This window comes from Columba livia, chromosome 2 (assembly GCF_036013475.1).
Source record: "Columba livia isolate bColLiv1 breed racing homer chromosome 2, bColLiv1.pat.W.v2, whole genome shotgun sequence".
In the NCBI taxonomy this organism is placed as follows: Eukaryota; Metazoa; Chordata; class Aves; order Columbiformes; family Columbidae; genus Columba; species Columba livia.
The window spans coordinates 49257082-49279778 of NC_088603.1; the positions used below are offsets into that span (position 1 = coordinate 49257082).

A 22697-nucleotide genomic window follows, 5' to 3' on the forward strand; every position below is an offset into this window, starting at 1 on the left:
TCTCCCGATACCCTGGGCTCTGTCTCTCAGAGATGGGACATTGTGAAGTGGCCACTCAGATCCTCACCTCCTGTAAAGGCCCAGGACAGAGGCAAATTACAACCTCACATTTCATAAATTCCGGCTGAACATCATAGAGTACACCATACTGGAATAAACACACCTTGTTCATGTAAAAACAGCATTACGTTTGTCAGTTCACTTAGCCACGTTAAGTTGTAAGAGCACCGTTCCCTCTACTCAGTACCAAACAACTCACAAGCTTTACAAACAAATACCAACTTTGCCTTGCATTGCCTGTGATTTTGCCCCTACAAAAAATGTTTTCAACAGTAGTTTTAAGCAGAAGGTTGGTAATATTTCCTTTTTTTTTAACATAAATTCTAATGTTACAAAAGGGAAATATTTGTTTCAGGATGCAGCTTAAATATCTGCAAGAAGAGATTAGTCGCTTTCTGTATACCAGCTGAAGGCTTTTACTACTATTCCTATCCTCATGTTTTGATTCCCCCTCCCACACATTGATGGCAAAAGGCCTCCACATCACTGTTAAATGAGCCGCAGGTGGAAGGGGGAGTGGACAAGGAGCAGCTGCCTGCCATAAAGAGAGTGAGCTGAGGATTTGGTTAGTTTCTTGATGGGCTGTGAGCAGCAGCATGGACCTTAGTTTTGGGGGGCTTTAATGGGGCAGGAGTAGTTTAGGTTTTGTAGGGCTTTTCTTGTGTATTCTTCCCTACATCACTGTCTCTTAAAGGTCAAAGTTAATTTGTGGACCTTTGACCTAATAGAGTGAGTAGGGTCTGTAGGCTTTTCGGTGCTTACAAGAGCTGGGCTCGCCTTTCTAGATGGAAACTGAAGAGAACTGCAGTGGTCCTGAAAGCTTCCTGGTGCTGTAGGCTGAACTGTGTGCTAGTTTGTAACAGGTCTTGAATTTTTATTTTTTATTTTTATTTTTATTTTTATTTTTTTCATCCTCTAACTTTGAAGTTGAGCTGCTTTATTTGTGCATGTGTATAGCTACTTGGTCTTCTGTATTCTCTGATTTCTTTTATTCTTGTTTATAAGCTGCGTATGGCAGGGTTGTATCACTTCCATGGGTTGGAATGGGCTGGACTTACTGTATTAGCTGACGAAATATGTAAGTGTGGGAGGAAGTTCTGTCTTGTGAATTCGGTAGGCTTTGAATGCTTTTGTCACCTATCATTTAATTTAAGCACAGGAAGTATGTTGTCACTGAAATATTTAGTTCATTATGTTAGCTGTTATTGTTCTAAAGCATATTATAAAGTAAAAATCCTGAATTAAGAGAGTTCTTATTATGATCTCAAATACACATGTTGGCATTAATAAGTGTTTTCTTCATGAAGCACTGAACTTCTGTTTGTGTGAAGCTTTTTTTTTTCCCCCCAGGTCTCTTGCTCAAGGCTAATTGACTGAAGGCTAGTTTTTAATTGGCTAGAATACCGCTTATATGGATGTGTGCATATAAGACTACATGAAAGTTACTGGTCCTGTGGCTATAAAATGTGTTGTAAGATTAGCTTGAAGTATGAATATTGAGAGCTGCCTAGAAAAGGTTGCTTAGCAAAGGAGAACTAAAATCTTTGACCTTGAGAGTAATGTCAGTTTCTTACTTTCACTTTAGAAGATAGCATTCTGGAATGATATGGTTTCATTGGGCTGGGACAGGAATGTCTGTTGAATTCTGATGGAGCGTAAAAATCATTAGGTCTCAAATTTTTTTTAAAGTGGTTAATCCTGATCATTTCTCTTTCAGTGTCAAAAAAAATTAAAAATGAATACTGCCTCAACTTCAGAAAGTAAATCATATTCCACAAACCACTCAAGACCCTTTTTTTATGCACAGCCAACAGTACAACAACCTTTTTCAAATCCATGGTACCCCAGTCATGCGTACAGTCCGTACTGTGTACCTGCTCCAGGTAAGGTAACTGAGAGTGGACTGTGGTAGCTTTGCTTAGTAAATTACTGTTAGACTGGAAGGAACAAATGTGTATCTGTGTAAACAAGCTTCTTGTGAGGTTCTGGCAGGGTTAAAGTAATGTTTTAGTTGTCAAAGATCAGGTTTATGAAGTGTTAGTTAAGTGTGTAGTTTGTATGCTGGAATGTATCTGTTTCTGGAGAGTGGGAACTAAGCAAAATATTATGTAATGGTTATCCTACAGAAAGAGAAAGGTCTAGAACATGCCTAACAATTAATGTGTGTATATACAAGTTCCATATATGCATGTGCACATTGTAGGTATGGACAAATATAAACTTAAAAGTCCACACAGAAACAGTGTTGTTAAATACACTTTGTAAACAGTATACCTCTGAGCTTCTATCTGGAGCTGTCTTTTTCAAAAGACGATGATATAGCATAGTCTATAAAACAGCAAAATAGTACAGAAAGCTAATTGTGTACATTCTAAGGAACAGAATTAAGTTCTGGTTAAAGTGTAGCTGCCCAGACAAGTTGTTCCATATCAAAGAACTTTCTCTGGGTTTTTGCACTAAACTTGCTTCCAAGTGTTGACAAGTGGAGTGTTTTACTTATGTGTCTGACCTTGTAGCTGTCTTTGTGTATGCAAACAAGTATTAATCAGAATTACTTATTTCAGAAAGAAGATATTTGTTTTGACTTTTTTTTTTTAAATCCCCAATGTCTAGGCTTTCGAAGTGGAAATCCTTATTTTCCATTTTACTCTGTTGCACTGCATGAGTACCCTGGATTTCTTGTTCCACAGCATCCAATGCATGCAAGAGTTAACAGAAGGCATTATTTTAATGCTCCTCCACCTTCCCCTATGTTTTATCATGCAACAAGATTTAGACACTATAGTACCTCTGGGAAAAAAATGGAGACAAAAGAAACACAGACTGATCCTAGGCAGCCTGAAGACAAGCAAAAAAAGCATCAAGATATCCGTACTGAAACGAAAGGTTGTGATGCAGGAAATATGGCCTGTGTTTCTTCTGGTATAGGTACAGAGACTGAAAGTACTTCAGAGAAACAAGATTCACCTGGATCTTCCATTGGAGTAGACAGAGAGTTTCATAACAAGAGCCCTTCCAGCTCTACACAGTATAGAAATCTTCCTACTGGAAGCTATGCCTTTGAGAAGGAAGAAGTGAGGATAGAATATGGAAATGGCTCTCCAGCTATTCAACTGTGGAAGTCCTTTAAAGAAACTATCCCATTGTATGATGTGGCAAGTGGTAAACCAGTCCCAGAGAATATGGTGCAGCGTGACTTATTTTCTGTTAGCTCATGTGAAGGAGTGATATATGGCCCTCGTGAAGGGGAGAAAATGGTGCCAGCAGCTTCCTTAGATGAGAGAAAAGCTGTTCTCTCCTCAAAACAGGGTATTGAAACTGTGCAAGAAAGAGAGGTCCAAAATAATGAAGTGAAACTGGATGCAGAAAAGCAGGTGAATACAAGTCAAAGGGCAAAATTGCCCCCAGGTGAAACCATGGCAGTGCAAATCGCAGAGTTGGCAAGAACTGTTAGCATAGATCAACCAGTGGCAGGAGCTAAGAAATCTAGCTCTAAAAAATCTGCAGGCTCAAAAACTTCTCAAGAAGAGCCCAGCTTTATGCAACAAGCAGGACTACTTCCATCTAGTATGGAGGTAATAAGTGACTTGAGTTTTCAGCAGAAAAAGATGAATCTAAGCCACAGTGTGATGAATGACAGTCAAATGGATAAAAGTGTTTGGTGTGACGAATCAATTGAGAAGTACATTCCCTCTAATGATTGGCTGGGTTGTATGGACACAAGCTACAATTATGATGTTTGTTTGCCACAAAGGAAACATCAAAGTGTACTCAGTCTTTCTTCTGATGACATGTCCTCTAGAGAGGAAGGCTCATCAATTGATAATGCCCCAGTGTCTTATTTTGTTCCTGACTATGTGCTTCAGAAAAGCATGTATACTTTCCAGAAAAATACAGAGGGTTTGGAGAAAGAGAAAATTAAAAGTGGTGGGTCCCTTAATGAAGATGAAGTGCTAGGAAGGGAGCAGATGAACAGCTCGAATGACCAAAATGTCAAAAACTCTCCAACTATGAAGAAGAAACAAGCTTCTGGTAAAGGTAGAAAGCTGGGAGCCCTGCCTAGATCTTCTAGTCAGAATAAAGTCAGTTCTCTCAAGAAAAAAGCAGCTAAGAGTTTGTCAGAAGTTGAGGACTCTGAAGAATGCTCTGTGAGGGGAGAAGAGGAGGATGAAGATGGAGAGGAGGAGGAGGAGGAGGAGGAGGAGGATGATGATGACATGGATGAAACAGAATATTTATTTCAAGAAGCTACTCCATATGGAATCTTGACACCTGGTAAAGGAAGTTTCTACCCAGTTAGCCACAGGGTACTTTGGAAACCACCTAAAAATGCTATACCAGCTCAATTAATTAGCTGGCCTGCTCAAGAGACAATAAAAACTAGGTGTGGGCTTCGTGAAAACATTGGTATAGTTTACAAGACAAAGGAGAAAGAAAAAGATGAAGTTCTATACAGTGACTATGGGTATTATGGAAGAAAGAGGCCTATGGCAAAAAGAGAAGGACTTGAACACCAGCGAATGCTACGGAAGTGCTTGGGAGGTAAGGGAATTGCTGAGAACAAAGTGCTGCTTAATAGAACACACAAAGAACATTTAAATGCAGTTGCAAATTGTAGTTTGAACCATTGGGAAGATTGGAGAATGTTGTAGCTTCAGGTTTGGCCTAGAGTCAGAAGTACTGCAGAATATTTTTAAGGCAGAGGGAGTTGCTGTAATTTTTTACCTATTGCTGGTTGTGAAGATGCAGAATCCTCATGCGGAGAATCTTGTAGAAACTCTCATTTATACTTATCTTTTTGACATTAATGTTAATTTTTTCATTTGAAAAGCTTCAGGCCATTTGAACTATACATTCACCATTGTTCAATAGCATCTTGGAAACTCAGCATTTAAATTTTTATAAACATTGACTCTCCTATCAGAGACTCATGTTAGATGGATTAAACAGGATGAAGTTAATCTGGTGGCCATACTCTGTGTAACTTTTCTACAGAAGAAGAGTCAAACCATTAGATTTTTTTTTTAATTGTAGCTGATGGTCTCTTGCTGTTAGCAACAGAAGTTTTGCTGTATTTTCATAAAATCAGTGTGAAGTTGTATTATATTTGGAAAATAACCTTTTATTTAATCAAAGGTAGATATTGGTAGAAATTGGATTAATCTGAACTGAGAGTAAAGAGTTATCAGTCAGGGATCATAACTGGTTATGTGGGTACTTCAGGTGGGGGTTGCTCTTTAGTATGGTCTTATGTTGTGAAAGTCATCTAAAACAGGGTGATCTAATTCTAATAACCAGCCTAGTGTTCTTAAATGTATTTTCTTTATAAAAAATTTGCAGACTTGAAGCAGCTTGTAAATATTTGTCAAGTGCGGTCTCCAGAGAACCATGGTTTTATTTTAATAGACTCTTTCAATTTGATTCAGTAGCTAGCTTTCCATTCTGACTTATGGATCAAACAGTATATTAACATTATAAAAACTAAATAATGGCCTTAAATCAACTTTTTTTTTTTTTAAATTAGGAAGGTTGTTAAGGGAGAACATGGGCATACTACCTGAAGAGTATTGGATTAGAAGTGGTGCTAAACCCAAATTTACCAGCCAAACACATGGTAGTCTCTCACCTCTAGCCAAGAGCAAAGAACAAGGTACAACTTATTTCCTCAATGTGTTTCCATTCTTAAGGAACATTCTAAAGGATATGATACAAACCAGAAAGCTTATGTTATTTGGATAAGATTTGAAGATAATAAAAACTAATTCTCATTGCTTTGATATTGATGAAATGCTGGTCAGTCAGTACACCTCAGGGTCTATATACACCCTTGTCAAACATCCCAGAGGGTGTTTGAGGATCCATTATAGCTGTTTCTTTTGTAAAGGTACTGTGGGAAATCAAAGCATCAAATGCTTTGTGGCTAAGCAAAGCCTTTATTTGTGCAGAATTGCTGTTGCTATAAATTATAGTGTTAATTCTTTGCCTGGATAATGCTTCTCTTGTGTGCATATGTAGTGGTAGTTCCTAATCTTGATGAGTAGAACATATCAGAAGTCACATGTGATAGCTACCTAGGCAAATGTTCAGAGAGACTAGCATGGACCAACAGTTGCCCTGCTACTGCTAAAGGACATCTGAATGCAAATCATCTTGGTGTGGTTAAGATGAACAAGTCAAAGTTTTTCTAACAAAGCAAAGGGTAGATAGTTTCCACATATTTTTCTTTCCTCCTGAAGCAGAAAGGTGGGTTTTTCTTTACAATTAAGGTCTACTTGGAGTTCAGCTCTGTTATAGATGCTCTTCAAGGGTGTCTCTTAGTGTAACTGCTGTTAAAACAACAACAGAATTTGTTGTAGTCCGAGTATTACTACTCTCCTGGGTCATGTGCTTTCAAGTATCACATGATCAGTATATCAAGTAATGGAGTTATCTTCTGAACAGACTGACTTGCTTCTCTTCAGTTCAGTGATAATATTCATCAGGTTTCCTGCATCATCAGCCCAGTAGACTATTCTTTAGAGTATATTTATTAGAGTTCTCTCTGCATTGCTTTCCTGCTTTAGCATGTTGGGGTTTGGGATTTGCCTCCACAGACTTCTTAAAAATGTTGTGTGTGGGTTTTTTTTATGCTAGCCTGCTCCATTAAAGTTGAAAACACTTTAGCACCCTCTTTTGTAGTTCCTTACAGCAATTCATGACAATAACAAAATACTTCTAAAATAATTTTACCTTTAAATTTCAGCATGTCCCTTCTATCTCTTTTAAGTCATAGATGGTACAGAATACTGAGGATGTTTGACCTACATGTTACTGCCTGCTTTCTCTCCCTATTTTTCCAGCTGATGTAGTTTAAAGAAGCTATCACGTTCAGTATTAGGAAGCTGGAATCTGTTTCTTCTGAGTGCTGTTCATGCCAATGGATGCCTCAGAAGTGCTAGTAAAATTACATCCTTTTTGAAATGTCACTTATCTTAGGACTGGTTTCTTCAAATTGATCTTAAATTTAAGTCCCCTTCAAGTAAGAACATATGGCTAAACAATATATATTGCTTTAGCAGTAATACCATAGGCTAAAATTGACTTTTTGAACTGTGTACCTGAGATATGTAAGTTAACAAGTCTGAAGAATTGAGGTTTTTTTAAAGACAATGGGTGAGCTGGGTGACTTGGACAGCTATCAACTAGTCTTGAACACATGAAAAGGGAACTAGAATAGAATTAGCCAACTCTCACTGAGTTGTTTCTTTGAGGTTTTTTGCACATTAGCACTTATCCAAGTTATGGGAAAAAATAGTGTGTCCAGAATTATGGTTAGACAGTGACTGAATATTGTAGATATACAAGGCTGTCAGTTGACTTATGTAGTGTCAGTTTTATCTGCCATTAAAATGGGCACACAGTGGGAAGGGAGAAAGAGGAACACTACAAAGCAGTAGGGGAAAGGCAAGCTTAAATTTGCTTCAAGACTAATTTGGAAAAGTAACATCATTTGTATCTTGCTATTTAGGGTGCCCACCTCTGGTTAAACCAAAGAAGAAAAGAATAGGCAAGCCACCCTCAAAACGCAGAGACACAAGATGTGAGATGGAAGAAGCATGGGAGATGCCTAAAAGCAGTGTACACAAAGGTTGGTATACAGTGACAAGCTACAAAAGTGATTCTTACAAGTAGTTTTATTTACTATCTTTGGAAGTAATAGCTCTTGGTTTGAACTGCAAGGATATTGGATAGCTTGTGAAATAATAGCAAATGCTGCGTATGTGGATGAGGAAAAAGCAAGCTAAACTTTGAATGCTTACCTTGCTATGAACAAACACCATTGTAGCATTGACCAGGTTAGGCTCTTTCCCTTTATTTAAGGGAAAAGATGGGCAGGAGGGGAAAAAAAACCAAAACCCACATGCTAAAACCCACTACTTGAGTCTAGTTGCTCTTCAGATTGTCCTACCAACTTTTAAAAATGTTGGGTCCGTTGTCACTTTGCAGTGTATCACTACATACTGTTCTTTAAGCTACTGCTCTGCTGCAGCCAAAATACTGTAATTTGATACAACACACATACAGATAATTAAGAACTTCAAATTTATGGAGTAGGATCTTCTTTCTACTTTGGAAGAAGATGGGAAAAACAATGGGGGGGGGAAATAACATTGAGTAGGTTCAATAACAAATACGCTTTTGTGTATTTGTGGGAGAGTCTGAAAAGTTTGTAAATTGAAAAGGGCCAGTAAGTACAAGAAATTAACTACAAGATCAGAGTTTTTTCTGGAAAAGAACAATATAGCGTAGGAAACTTGAATATTCAGTCATGAAGTACATGAGTACAGAAGAACTTGCAAAATCCCCAAATCCTTATATATGCCCCAGAAATGTTTCTTGGATACATTCAACAATGTAGTTTCAAGAGCACAGTGACAATATGCTGAGTTTCATATGGAACACTTATTTATCTTATACTGGGACATTCTGCAGTTCAACACCATTCCTGTGGAATTTATCCTTGCTGGGAAGTTGAGTACGAAGTTCTAATATCAACCAGCTGTGTCCTCTCCTGCAATAGAAAAAGGCAGTTACTGTTGTCTAGTCTTTCTTTAGAAGTGAGTTGACATAGGCTATTTGGAGGGAGACTGCCTACCTTAATTTTTAAATTTTTTTTTTTTTTTTTTAGGGCATGGAACAAGAAAGTCCCTCTATAAGAGAAGATAACTAAATATTGGGGCAGGAGGGGAAAAAAGTATCAGTTTTGCATAACTCAAAAACTCAGTTACTATTCTCTTGTATATTTTGTAAATTGCTGTGCACTCTTAAAGGGTAAGAACTAACACTGTAAAGACTGAGGACACTACTGAAATGCAATGAAGTATTTAACACTAAAATCACACTTTTACAACTAGCACATCCACTATTTAAATAATAAATTTAATAGAATTGCACCTTGAGACTTCTTGTATTCCATCTATTCATGGAAGCAAAAAAGCTAATGATATGGATGTGTATGCATCAATACTACTATGGCATACTATTTACTGCTGCCCTGTTCTTAAATTCTGCAGGATTATGAGGCCTGTCAAGTTCATCATATCTGATAGTCAGTTTGTCTGTATGATGTGGACATAGGTACAAGATTCCCTTCCATCAGCTGGATTTTTGGCTGGATTTATTTTTGCCAAAGTGTATAGGAATGTAGTTAAAGCTGTATCATGTCAAAAATTTACATGAAATTCCAAGGTAGTTCCTCAGATATTAATCTCTTCATATGCATGATTGAGGACTAAAACTAAAGCACTGATTTGATGTGATGCTTCCCCTTCCTCCCCTTACTTTTCTGTGGAGACTTCAGAGTCCTCAATGCAGACTCTGAGCTGGAAAGATGGACTCTGAAAGTGAAACAGAACTTTCTATAAGTGCTGTGCCCTGTTCTGTGACTTCCTATTGATGACTTCTTCTATTACAATTTATACTGACCTTGGCAAGTCACTACAGAGAAGTTCGTTTATAAAACTAAGATGATAAAACTAGGTTTCTGAGCTATCTTATGAATAATGGAAATAGACTTATCTAGATGAGGTGGATGGCTCAAAAATGTGTGATCTTTTTCATGTCTACAAAAGCTAGTATCACCATGTGAGAAGAATAAACATTCTACTGCCATTCTTGGATGATTCCCAAGTAAAGTGCTAGAGTGAGTGAAAAAGATAGGGAACGCTGTATTTAAAAAAAAAAAAAAAAAAAAAAAAAAAACAACCAACAAACTTCTTTAGTAAGGGGTGGGTGAGCAGACAGGACTTTCGCCTCCTCTCCTGATGTTCTTATTCTGTCTGTACCCTAGAGTAACCTACATGGATAAAAGTAGTGTTTCCTGTAACTGCATTCAAGTTTTGTGCCTGTTTCTAGCTTGACCTGTAAGGTTATCCTGTTTTTCCCCTCAGTGAGGAGTGTTGAGGTTTCCCTACCCAAGTGATCATTGATCTTTCTATTATTTTAATAGCACTTGCTTACTTATTAAAGAGCTACTGTAATTATAACTTTTACACCAAGCTGTTAATGTAGAGGATGCACATTAATACTGAGATGCCACTCTACCCTAAGCACTGCAAGAAAATATGGAATATAAATTCTTATTTGGCTCTTGTGCTGAACAAAACCTCTGTCCCATCAGAATCTCAAAGAATAAAAAGAGGGACAGACTTACTACAAGCACAGTGCTCTTTAATACTCTAGAAAATACAGGACTGCTGCTCTTGGATATCTAATATAGGAATATGTGGCTCTTAGAGGGGGATAGACTTTATTCTGATGGGGAATTATGAGTGGTCAATTACCTTAATCTGAAGACTACAAGTGATGACCTAAGAGTAATCCTCAGCTGTAACTGAGACCTCTTGGGTAAGGATTGACTTAATTTCCCCTGAACTTCAGTGTAGCTTTGGGATTGAATACTAAGCCAATTCTGCTGACAGACTTAACTGTTTGTCTTTTGCTGATTGTCTGATAAATGAACGTTCGTGACCTTGCAGTTAGCACTCTTATTTTAGGGAATGGGTAATATTTCATGGGTACTCCCAAGATCATGCTCATCATCCTTTCACAAGTCTTGGACTAGTCAGTGCTTCCTACCCAGAAGCAGCAATCCAGGGCCTGATGATGCTGTCTTATCTCCCAAGCATATGTGAGGGAGTAGGAGTGTTTAGACAGCTCTTTGTCTGAAAACAAATGCTATTTTAAACCAATTACTTAATCTTGTAGTGTGCCCATGATATGGATCCATACTGATGCCTTAAGTAGTATGCATGGATGTTCCACTGCTCCAGAAATACTACTTAGATGTTGTTATACGTGATGTACTCTGCTCTGACAGTACTAGTCCTGTAACCTTAAAACTAAATAGTCTATTTGGCTTCTTTGTCACTCAGCAGCACAGATGATTTGTGGACTGCATCTTAAGTCAACTGGCTTACATCTATATTTAATTTTCCAGTGGGTAAAATGGCCATGCTTCAGAAAGGTGCTGAAGTATGAACTGTGTTTTAAAAGCCTATGAATTAAAGTCCATGCTCTTTTTGCTCAGCCAGGTAACTAGCCACAGTGATATTTGAGATTTTAATTGTACGGAGACACACATGTGGCACTGAAGCTAGATGGCTCACTGATTAACTGCTGTGCTGGCAGTATTGTGAACTTGTAACTGTAGCAGTACTGTATTGTATCTGAAGTTTTCGTGTTTCCCGCAGCATCTACTGAAGAGCTGCTGAAGAATCTATTTGCTGCTTGGCACACTAGTAACAAACCTTAAGAGGCCTCAGAGACTGCCATACTGGGAGGTTTGGACAGACTGACTGTCTGTGACTTGGAATTTTTAAATCATTATTTGTAGCTAACTAAAACCTCTGTTGCAAACTTGGTGTGCTGTAATCACTGAAGTGGTGCCAGTGGGTTATGTTGGCTTGCCAGCTTTTAATGCTGCATTTTTGTTTTCAGTTTGGTAGCACCTGAGTGGCATAAAGCTTTCCCTTTGGTTTTCTGCCTTATGTTGGAAACGATTAATTACAGGTCTTTGCATTAAAATCAAGCAATGGAAGACAGGAGCCAATGGCAAAAAAAACTCCACTCATTGCATGCATAGGCATACCAGGGAAAACCAAATGCACTCTTTTTTAGAGAGTCCTCAGATTCCCCTGACTGGCTCACTGCCACCAGCCATCTCAGTCAACAAGCCTATAAAGCCCAAGTACTTTATTGGCCAAAGAAATAAGACAGATGTCAGTATTTTTGCTGAAATATTATTTCTGATAATAATGGTTCGGAGTATTAAGATAATCAGATCTGGGAGCTGAAGACTTATTAAAGTGCATTGCCTATAAAATGTATTTTTAGCTGCATTTTACACTTACTTAGATTAATGGGACTATACAATTATGCTGTTGCTTCCAATCAGGCTTCAACAGAACTTTCCAAGTGAAATACACGTCTACAAATAAAAGGATCACTAGAAAAAACAACTTTGAGTTGAGCAAAAACATTAAATAGTCTGATGGTTAAAACCTAAAAAATAAGGCTAATCAGTCTTTCAAGATTAGCTTTCTATCCTGCTTTCTGGATTTAATTCTACATAGAATAGTTTTTTGTTAATACAAATGGGTGTTGGTATTTATCTCTACTCTGCATATTTCTGAAAGACCTAAAGAAGGAAGCCTCACGGTTGCCTTCAAAAGGCCAAATGTAATTTTAGGACTGTATAAATGTATGAGTAGTTACACTTATACAGTACTGAATTACATTGAATTACATTTGGCCCTTTGAAGGCAACCATGAGGGTGATGTGGCTCCTGCTGAAAATAAGTTTGACACCCCTGACCTGGAGTAATTGCTTTGGCAATGTTTAAAATGCTAAATGATGAAACTGTATTTCTCAGCATTTGAGCACTGGCTGTCAGTCAGCACTACTAGAATCTTATTCTGTTGAAACTGTTAGCTTTAATTTTGAAGCTGGCTCAACTTTTACAAGTTTCAGTATAGACCTACTAAAATTTTTATCACAGAACAGTGATGTGGTCTCTCAAAACACATTTTTAAGTTACATTTGATGTAAGTTAGAAATATTTTATGGTATTTTTCTTGCTTTTTCAAATATAAAGTCCTGGTAGGTGAAATGGGAAGGACCCAGTACTATGGAGTGGGATGACAGATTAAGAAAAAACTGAATTTGTTTTTATTAAACTTCAGAAGAATCTTAAATGACAAAAGTTGAAGTAACAGAAGTTATCTTTAGGTTAGCTCTGCTCCAGACAAACTTGAGTAAGAATTCTCTTGGAATGCATCAGGTGAAAACTTGCTGTGGCTTCCAGCATCTGTCCAACAATCACCAATGCTATGAACACATGGATTTTCTCAGGACCACGTGTGGCACTATGGAGAACCAGTCCACTATACATTTACTTGTACTGTTTCAGCTGTTTAACTCTTTCTGGTGAAAGAGTCAGGAGCTCTGAATTTGCTGATGATGCTGATACAAGGAACTATCAGGAGTAACCAGTAAATCCCATCACAAGGAGATGTGCTAAATAATCTGAAGGACAAAATACAACTCCATGATCAGGCTCTGTGAATACATTGAAGAATCTTTTTATGTAGGTGTTGACTACTTTGTTTTTACCCAGAATGTGTTATGAATGATTGGCAAGGAATGTGGGTTTATTTTTACTAAAAAACTCCTAAGACAAGTAGGAGGGAGAAAATACATTTTAGCATATACTTTTCTCTGTCTTTTCCAAAGCTCTCAGGGGGAAAATCTTAAATGCATTTTAGTCTATGGTTCCTTGATTTCATGGTTAATGTTTGCTCTACTAATGTTAGAGCTTTATCATGTTTGGGGCTTTGTTTTTTTTACCTCAATGTAAGCACAAGCACAGAGATTAAGTTTTATACAAGTCCTTCCTAGCACTTTCAGAGCAAATCTATTTTTTTTCTCCTTTTGCAAAGCACCAACATACATAATCTAGGTCCTCAAATCACAGATTTGTACCACTGTACCTTAAGGTTTCAAAGAAATGCTTACTCTATGGCGTTTTATAGCTATCTCAATCTTTCTAGTCGCCTGCAAGATTATGCAAAACAAAAATGTGGTGAGTCCACAAAGTCAAGTACCCAAAACTTTCCCTTCTTTCTGCTTACAAGTTCTTTACTACTGTTCTGTAGCTTATGTGTATATAGTTGAAAAGAATTTGGAAGCCTTCAACATTTATATTCTTGGGGGATGATTCATAAAGTATTACTACATAAAATAATTATACTGAACATAAAAAATAAGTTGGAATTTATTTTGCCAGGCCTTTTTAAAAGGAAAAAAAAAAAAAACCAAAACCAACAACAATCTCAAATGTATCAAAACAACTGATACTGAAGTGTATGTAGAAATTAAATCTTTTTCATTTCTAACATGAAAACCCACTTTTTAGATAACAGAAACCACTACCTCTTTACAGTAAAGTTGAACATCTCACATCATTACACTTAGATCTCACTCCTAGGGTCTGGAGAACACTTCAGGTGCTGCAGAACTATGTGTATTAATGGTGATGATGATGCAATTTTTCTACACAAAAAAAACCCAAGTCTTGCTGATGCTGCAGTTTTGTTTTAAAGTAAATCCCCTTGATTAATGTTTTCACCTTCAGTAATGCTCTTTATTTCCCTAGCTGCCAGTACTAGCATAAGTACACTGAACTTCAGCATATAGGCAGCATGCAGAGAACAACAATACAGTACAACCTACTTAGTGTAAGCACTGCAAGTGAGCTCTCAGTGCTCTGCATGGTACAAATTGCAGTCCTGTTACAATGAGGCTTTGTATATAATAAAATAACTTCATGGAGAAAAGACACTTCAATGGACAGTCTGCTGAACTCTGCAGATTTGTTGGTGCTATCTTGGTTGTCATTGTGTTCTGCCAAGAGTCACATCTGGCAACTCAGAGGCCCAATGTGACCACAATGGATGAGCCTCAGCACATGTTTTACAGTGTAAAGATATGGTTGATTATCATTGACTGCACCTCTTTTCTTTCTGGCTGCAGCACTGCAAAGAGGCAGAGGAGCACAGCCAGTGTAGGATGTTATATGTAACCATCTGTATGTTCTGAGTTTATTAAAGCCCTTTCTGGTGGTTTCTTCCTCCTTTTGATCAGTTCACAAGTAGAGGTCAATAAGCGTGCAGCAGGTGACTCCTGTCAGTCAGATTCTGACTTCTCATTAGATTTAGATGATTTACGCTTTCTCTTTTTCTTTTTCTTCTTTTCTTTCTTTTTCTTTTCCTTCTTCCTCTTTTTTTTCTTGTGTTTATCTCTACATTCTGAGGAGGTGGAGCTGCTGCCACCTTCATCATCTTCATCACTGTCATCACTGCTATCATCTTCTGAGGTAGAGTCTTCCAGGAGCCGCTTCAGTTGCTGTATCCTGAGTTTAAAAAAGGTGAATAAGAATCCTTTCCAGCTCTCCTCTACCTGTAATAATTTATTCCAGTTTTCACCTGTTTCCTTCCTAGCTTGAGAAATTGAAGCTGCATGCAAAGGGACGGGGGACACTTCCTCTTTTTCTGAATTACGTCCCCATTGCAGTTTTCACAGACCGATAAAGACCACCACAAGAAGCTCTATGCTTCCCCATACACAGATGCATATTCAGATTATGGTATTATGACATTCATTGCCCTGCTGATAAAGAGATGTTGGTGAAGTTGATGGAGTAGATTCTGCTTTAGATGCAGAGGTATTTTTGATACGCACTTTTCCTTTGAACTTTCACAGATTACTGGCAAATGGGGACAAACTATTTGCTTATTTTATTGTTGCTTTCAGCACCTTCCACAGCAGTAGCAGTACCACTCTGTGGGCCATCTATAGTTTGTTCAGTTATCTCATTGATGCAGTTCAAGTAAGAAAGCATTAAAAAACTGCTGCTTTATATATTGAATAAGGACCTCACATGAAGAATAACATCAGGTGCCTAGAACTCATTTTCTAAATCCACCCTGTTGTGTCTACTGATGGCACCTTGATGTACCCAATTTAAAAAAAAAAAACAAACCCAAACCTGTTTTTTCAGGCCTGAAACAAAACTAAATGAATATAACTCCTCTTCAAACTTTGTTTTGGGAAGAAATATTGAAGCTAATACACTAAAAGAGGTAGGAAGTACTATTGCATGATTACTGAGAAAACAGAAATCCATTAGTCTCTGCCAACATGAACTGCCATCAGAAATGTTCTAAGTTGGTAAGGGTAACTTACACCAAAATTTAACCTATACATTAGTATCACGTTAGCAGAATGAAAAATGAATTGAAAATGTAGTTTACTACAGTCACACTTACCTCATTTCTTTTTCATGACGTTTATTTTCCCTTATGATATCATACATTGGATCTTCATGTGCCTTTAAAGTGGAAAACAGAAAATCCAGTGTTGGTAAAGACAAGTATTTATCACTGACCGTTGTATTTCCTAAAAAAAAATAAACCAAAGCAACCCAATGCAAGAGGCTTTCATCAAAAGAAGACATACACTTAGCAAGCTCTAAATTCACAAGTATACTCGCAGACTTAACACTGTTAATCTGCACTTTTTTTTCTTTGGGAAGAGCTTATCTAGTTACATCACGAATGAAAGGGACCCTCCTTAGGTACACTACCTCTCTCCCTCTCCAATCACAGTTAACTAAGAGAACCCTGTACATGTACTATAGGAATAGCTAGTCATAGATGGAATATTGAGGCTCAAAATAATGAGCTATGACCTTAAAGCATATTTTAAAAACTTGGATGCAAACACAGGAGCAAGGAATATAAGGCAAGCGGATAATAAAGCTGGAGTTGTCCTAGCATGCTATGCACTACTATAGCTGGCTCTTAAATTCATCATTTTTAAATTAAACAGGCATTGCAGCAAAAGGTAGTTGTGATGGAAGATAACAAATAAACACTGCGGATATTTAAGGTGAATTTGTGCCATGCAAGACCGCAGCAAAAAGACAGGGTGATAATTTCTGTTGGAAGACTAAGCAAACAAGTTCAACAGAGAGGAGATATCAGATGCTGACCAGAAGTGGGAATTAAAGTGTCAGTAACAAATGAAAGACATTGGGAATGCACCATGAGGGGCCTTGGACACACAGCAAGAGTTTGATACAACAGAGAAGCCTGAGGGAAAATGGAGAATAGAGGCAATCTGGTCATCAGAGAGGGCTAAAAATACTCTCTGCAGTAGCATACAATCAGAATGAGTCCAGACTACATTTCTCAAGGACAGAAATGAGGACATAAGAAACAAAGTGATGAGAGCTTGAAATACAAGTGAACAATACAGAGCAACAGGAAAAGTTAAAAGAGGTCACGCAGAAAGGATGCGCAGAACTGAGATGTAGCCTCATGTAGCAAGAGATCAGACTTGTAGACAATGACTGGATTACAGACCTAGACAACGGGCATCATGATGTGGTTGCTCACAGTGAGAGCAGAAGGCTTGAAGCAGCTGTAATGTGGGCAGCTCAAGCTTGACTAAAAATTTTTGTTATGTTGAGATTTTAATCACAAAAACTGAATGTAATGGTTGAAACAGGTTCTTGAAGATTTCCAATTTAAATGTAAAAATTACTAATCTTCCTCTTTAGTAGATTTTTCTGCAAAGTAGTCAAATATCCAACCACATCTGTAGCTTTTTCTTTATTAGGAGATTTTCGGCATCTATATTATGCTAGAGACAGAGGAAAAGTCCTTAATAAAGCATCATCCAACAGGCTACTTTTCATTTGCAAGATTATGCATCATCAATATTAAAAAATACAAGCAATGATACTGCAGGATTTGTACTCACTACTCTAAATTGTTCCAATTTCTGATTGCCTTTAATGAAGAACGGGCATTCTTTATCTCCTGTTCTGTGTCCATAACGTTTACACCTCCAACCTTTAAAAAAAAGCAGCAGCAGTGAATTGTATCTCTTAGTCAGATCAGACAAAAATTTTTTAAAAAGGCATATTTATGGAAAATATTTTAAACTGGTTGAAACAAATAAATAGATACAAGCATTATGCTGATAAATATAAGACCCATAGAACGCAGCCTTCAAGGTACTGGTTGCTTTTATATTAATATGATGCCAAACTACCTGGAACTTGCCATCTGTCCACCAGACATTCTGCCCTCCCCCAGAGTAAACGGATGGCTATACGAAGGTCCAATGACATCTGGAATGTTTTCAGCCTTACACTGCATGACTTTGACTTCTTTTCCCAAAGGCATCCAAAGCCCTTTTGTTGGGGCATGTGCCAGGAATTCTCGTGCACTTTCATTGCCTGGTACATCAGGTATGCAGTCTTCTGGTTTTGTTTCATTCTCCTATGGAAAAAGAGAAGGACAATAATTATTTTTTTAATAACTTTGTAAAAATTAATACTTCATGTGTACAAGCCTTCACTTAATATGAAACCTATTTCCCCTGTAACATTTCTTTTTCTTGTAACACATAAAGGATCCAAAATACCTGACCCTTTTAACAGTACCAAGTCATATTCTTTTTCCCTCACCCTTAAATCTTCCAGTCTGAACTACATTGCCCTATTAATTCAATTACTCCCCATCTATTTTAGTAATTTATTCAAATAAATAATATAAATGAAAACTTAACAGACAAGCAGAGATTTTACTTTTTCTGCTAACAAGACATAACAAAAACAACCTTTACAACACAGAGCAGTATTTTTTAGGGTAAAAGCACTAGATTATGGGTTAAGTATATAGATTTGTCAAAAGCAATACTCATTATCAAAGTATTTTTACACTATTACTTGAGCAAAAGCAATGGAGAAGAATCCTGAAAATATGTCATTCAAAGTGAAAATCTGCTTCACCATAAAAGACTCCCCGCTATCCACGCTATTAAATACTGCATTAGTTGTGCATGCTAAGAGGTGAGGAAAGAGCAGGTGTTATCCTGTCTGATTCTGGGCATTTCACTCCAGATTCACCAAGTCAAAGAGGTTGGCTTGTAACTAAGAAGCCCTGAGTTTTCCCCTGGAAGCACCTATTTCTCTCTGTAATTTATATAGGCAATTTAGACACTTAAGATAAATGGCTAAAAGACAAGTTGTGTGAAAATCCCTTGTAATGCTAAAATTTGACTGTATTACATTTACCAACCTTAATTAGCCCTGGGGGAGGTTTCTCATAGCTGAAAAGCAATAGAAATATCATTACTCTGCAGCTTAGCACAGACAAATAAATTGAGAAAATACACTTTTTCAATGGTATAGAGTTAAAACCTTCACCTCACATTTCCCCTTAAATTTTACTCAACCAATTATCACTAAGAGCTATAGCAGAACACGGATACCTGGATGCAAGCAGACTGAGACAGTGTCATGTCATCACACTCATCTCTTGCAACCATCCTTGAGATGCACATTCTTGTGGGGGAACAACCATTTTCATCGCATTGCTTTACAGGGATGTGGCGCATCCAATTCAGCTTAACTTACCACAAATGCACAATTCTCTCCTCTTTTTCTGTAGCACCCTTCCCCAAGATCTCCCTGACACAAATTTCTTCCCTCCAGCACTGCTGAATCATACACACATTCAGCTGAAAACGTCAGGTCAGACCATTCCCTACATCTAGCTTTGCCAGCCAAATCTAGTATATAGTAATAACTTCATCTTCTTTTCTCTGTGTATTAAGCCTGAAGACAGAACCTTATGGATCATCTTTCCTGCAGCATTTCTCTGGAGTTAATAGTAGATATAAAATCTATTAAAATCCAAATAGAAAGCAGGTGCTACACAGAGCAAAGCAAATAAGAAAGGTCATGTGCTTAGGAGTTGAATGCCAAGATGCTATGAAATGGTCTTTATAACAATAACTTTTTGAGTGCTGTTTGGTATGTTTCATAACATTTTTATTTTCACTTGGAAAGGAAAAAATTATGTTCCTGTGAACCTTCTGATCTTTTTATTCCATTAAAACCCCTTTCAATGGAATAACATAAACCTTTCACAGTACTGTGGGCTACTGATGGAGTCATTAGGCAAATGGCAAACCTTTTTATCTTTTTTTGTTTTTTAAATTTAAATCCACTCTAGTGAAAACCAGCCGAACAACCTCTGCGTCTATGCTGCAACTCCCAGAGTCCTAGGAACCTGGAAAAGACGCATTTTCCCCCTAAGAAATCGTAATAAAGTCCCCAAGCATGTTTGCACTTCTGTGTAAAAATGGGTCATATTTCTCAAATGTGACGGAGCCGGAGCAGCCGCGGCGGGAAGGGAACAAGCCCCGGCCTTCCACGGCGCCAGGGACAAAATAAAAACCAAATCACCCCCACTGCCCCCCAACCCTGCACTGGAAACGCGTCCCAAACGCCGGCGGGGCAGAGCGGGGAGCGGCCGGCGGAGCCCGGGGCTGCGCGACCTCCAGCCCCCCGGGCAGCCTCCCCTCCTGCGCTCCTTACAAGGACTCCAGGTGCTGGAGCTTCTGGAGCTGCTGCGCCTCCTGCCGCTTCCGTTTCCTCTCATGCCGGTCCTGGCTCCTGCCGCCGCTGGCCGCGGACTCCGGGTGGCTCCTGGGCCGCGCCTGACTGCCCCTCGCCGCTCCCTCCCCCGCGCCCCCCTCCTCTTCCTCCTGCCCCCTCGGCGCCCTGTGGGACATGGGCGCGGCGGGCAGAGCCGCGGCGGACGGAGAGGCCGCGGGTACGCCCCTCCTCTCTCCCCGCCCTCCACGCTGCGCATTTCGGTTTCACTTCCCCTCCCGCACTTCCTCTGCAGGGCCGGCCAGGCAGCGCCCCCTCCGCCCGCGCCGCGGCCGGTCAGAGAATCACAGAATGTCAGGGGTTGGAAGTGACCTCAAAAGATCATCCAGTCCAATCGCCCTGCCGGAGCAGGAACACCTAGATGAGGTTACACAGGAAGGTGTCCGGGCGGGTTTTGAATGTCTCCAGAGAAGGAGACTGCACAACCTCTCTGGGCAGCCTGTTCCAGTGTTCTCTCACCCTCACTGTGAAGAAGTTTCTTCTCAAATTTAAGTGGAACCTCTTGTGTTCCAGTTTGAACCCATTACCCCTTGTCTTACCACTGGATGTCACCGAGAAGAGCCTGGCTCCATCCTCATGACACTCACCCTTTATATATTTGTAGACACGAATGAGGTCATCCCTCAGTGTCCTCCAAGCTAAAGAGACCCAGCTCCCTCAGCCTTTCCTCATAAGGGAGATGCTCCACTCGCTTCATCATCTTGGTTGCCCTACGCTGGACCCTCTCCAGCAGTTCCCTGTCCTTCTGGAACTGAGGGGCCCAGAACTGGACACAATATTCCAGATGTGGTCTCACCAGGGCAGAGCAGAGGGGAAGAAGAACCTCTCTGGACCTACTAACCACCCCCGTTCTAATACACCCCAGGATGCCATCGGCCTTCCTGGCCACAAGGGCACAGTGCTGGCTCATGGTCATCCTGCTGTCCACCAGGACCCCCAGGTCCCTTTCCCCTACGCTGCTCTCTAACAGCTTGTTCCCCAACTTATACTGGAAGCTGAGGTTGTTCCTGCCCAGATGCAGGACTCTACACTTGCCCTTGTTATATTTCATTAAATTTTTCCTTTCCCAACTCTCCAGCCTGTCCAGGTCACACTGGATGGCAGCACAGCCTTCTGGCGTGTCAGCCACTCCTCCCTCTCTCCCGGCTCAGCCCTTCCACAGCCTGAGGCACTGTGAGGCAGCCGGGCGGTCCCGCCAAGCTTTCCCAAGGATTAAAAATCACATGTGGAGTGGTGTGCCATCAAAACATCGTTATTAAAACAAACCAAAAAAAAACACCTCAGTGCCCACACTGGGGTTGAGGTGGGTATGGATGGGCCCTGGGGCAATATGGCAGCAGGTTGGCCAAGAGGTGTTAAGGGGCAGGTGGCCCAGGGAGATGGTGCCGGCTGAGCACAGGGCAGGCCTGGCAGCGAGGGAGTCGCCTCCCTCACCGAGGCCTCAGGGATGGTCAGGGATGCAGCTGAGGGGCATCTGGGAGCAGGGGAAAGAAGCTGGGTGTGCAAGGAGGGGGTCCCCGTCATGGTCGTCTTGTGCCATGCTTGCCAGAGGCCAGAATACAGAATCACAGAGTGGTTGCAATTGGAAGGGACCTCTGGAGATCATCTAGTCCAACCCACCTGCTAAAGCAGGTTCACCCAGAGCAGATCACACAGGAATGTGTCCAGGAGGGTTTTTAATGTCTTCAGAGAAGGAGACTCCACCATCTCTCTGGGCAGCCTGTTCCAGTGCTCTGGCACCCTCAAAGTAAAGAAGTTTTTTGCAGTTTCTTGCCCCAGCCATGATCTTTTTGTTGCAGGATGAGGAATGGAGGTTGGTTAGGGCGGGGGAGGCAAAGCTTAAATTGCTACTTTAGCCTCACTCTGAAGTTCAAGGGCATGGGAGATTTCTGGGGTTGCATAAAAGCTGAGTGAAATGCTGTCCTGGTTTTGTTAAAAAACAAGTTTCTCTTTTAGTGATTTTGCCTGTCAGCTAAAGCCTTCTTATTAGCTGCATTTTCCTGGAGAACCAGACACATGTTTTGGTAAACATAGCAATGGAAAGCAAACTTATTGATAAGCATGGATGGACATCTCGCAAGAGGGGCAACAAGAAACCGGTGACCAAGAAACTCACCAACTGTGTATAACATTTCATTCACGTGAATACTTCATATAAAAGTGGGAGATCATGAGGATCGCGTCCCTTTCCTCTTTGCCCTTCTTTGTCCCTTTTCCTTATGGCCGACATTAGGAGAGGACCTTGCTAGTCGTCCCTGCGAACTGAGGCCTAGTGAGAGACTGAATCCAGCTCCGGTTGGCTGCAGAGTCCAATCCAGGACTTTGGTTGCCGGCTCTGCAGTTGCTGTGACTTTCAAGATTGGTTTTGTATATTTTGTATTATTTTCTCTATTCTTATCGGTAGCATTAGTAAAACATATTAAATTTTTCCAACTCTCTTCTCTCTGTCCTTCTTTTCCTCCTGATTGCCTGTCCTTAGTGGGAAGGGGGAAGAGGGAAGGGAAAAAGGGGAAAGTGGAGGGGAGAGGAGGTTAACAATACATCTGCCAGGGTTTTATTGTCAAC

The 22697-nt window shown here is 39.7% G+C and overlaps 2 protein-coding genes across 5 annotated transcripts; one reads left to right on the forward strand and one right to left on the reverse strand.

The window, feature by feature from the left end:
- Positions 1–647: 647 nt before the first annotated feature.
- LOC110357017 (uncharacterized) lies at positions 648–9804 on the forward strand. Its single transcript, XM_065055133.1, has 6 exons — positions 648–923; positions 1778–1943; positions 2674–4602; positions 5585–5710; positions 7568–7687; positions 8729–9804. Exons 2-6 carry the CDS (start codon positions 1796–1798, stop codon positions 8764–8766), a joined length of 2361 nt encoding a protein of 786 aa, XP_064911205.1. The 5' UTR covers positions 648–923; positions 1778–1795; the 3' UTR covers positions 8767–9804.
- On the reverse strand, positions 7716–20309 carry RP9 (RP9 pre-mRNA splicing factor). 4 transcript variants are annotated; one of them, XM_065055144.1, is made up of 6 exons: positions 20055–20305; positions 18751–18781; positions 17820–17949; positions 17426–17517; positions 15928–15989; positions 7716–8611 (listed from the first exon to the last, which is right to left on the reverse strand). In XM_065055144.1, exons 1-6 carry the CDS (start codon positions 20249–20251, stop codon positions 8512–8514), a joined length of 612 nt encoding a protein of 203 aa, XP_064911216.1. In that variant the 5' UTR covers positions 20252–20305; the 3' UTR covers positions 7716–8511. The 4 variants fall into 4 exon arrangements, with proteins under 4 accessions (XP_064911216.1, XP_013227256.3, XP_064911218.1 ...); XM_013371802.3 differs by lacking the exon at positions 7716–8611 and adding an exon at positions 12747–15011 and having other exon boundaries at positions 20055–20299; XM_065055146.1 differs by lacking the exon at positions 7716–8611 and adding an exon at positions 12747–15011 and having other exon boundaries at positions 17720–17949; positions 20055–20108.
- Between the last annotated feature and the right edge of the window lie 2388 nt (positions 20310–22697).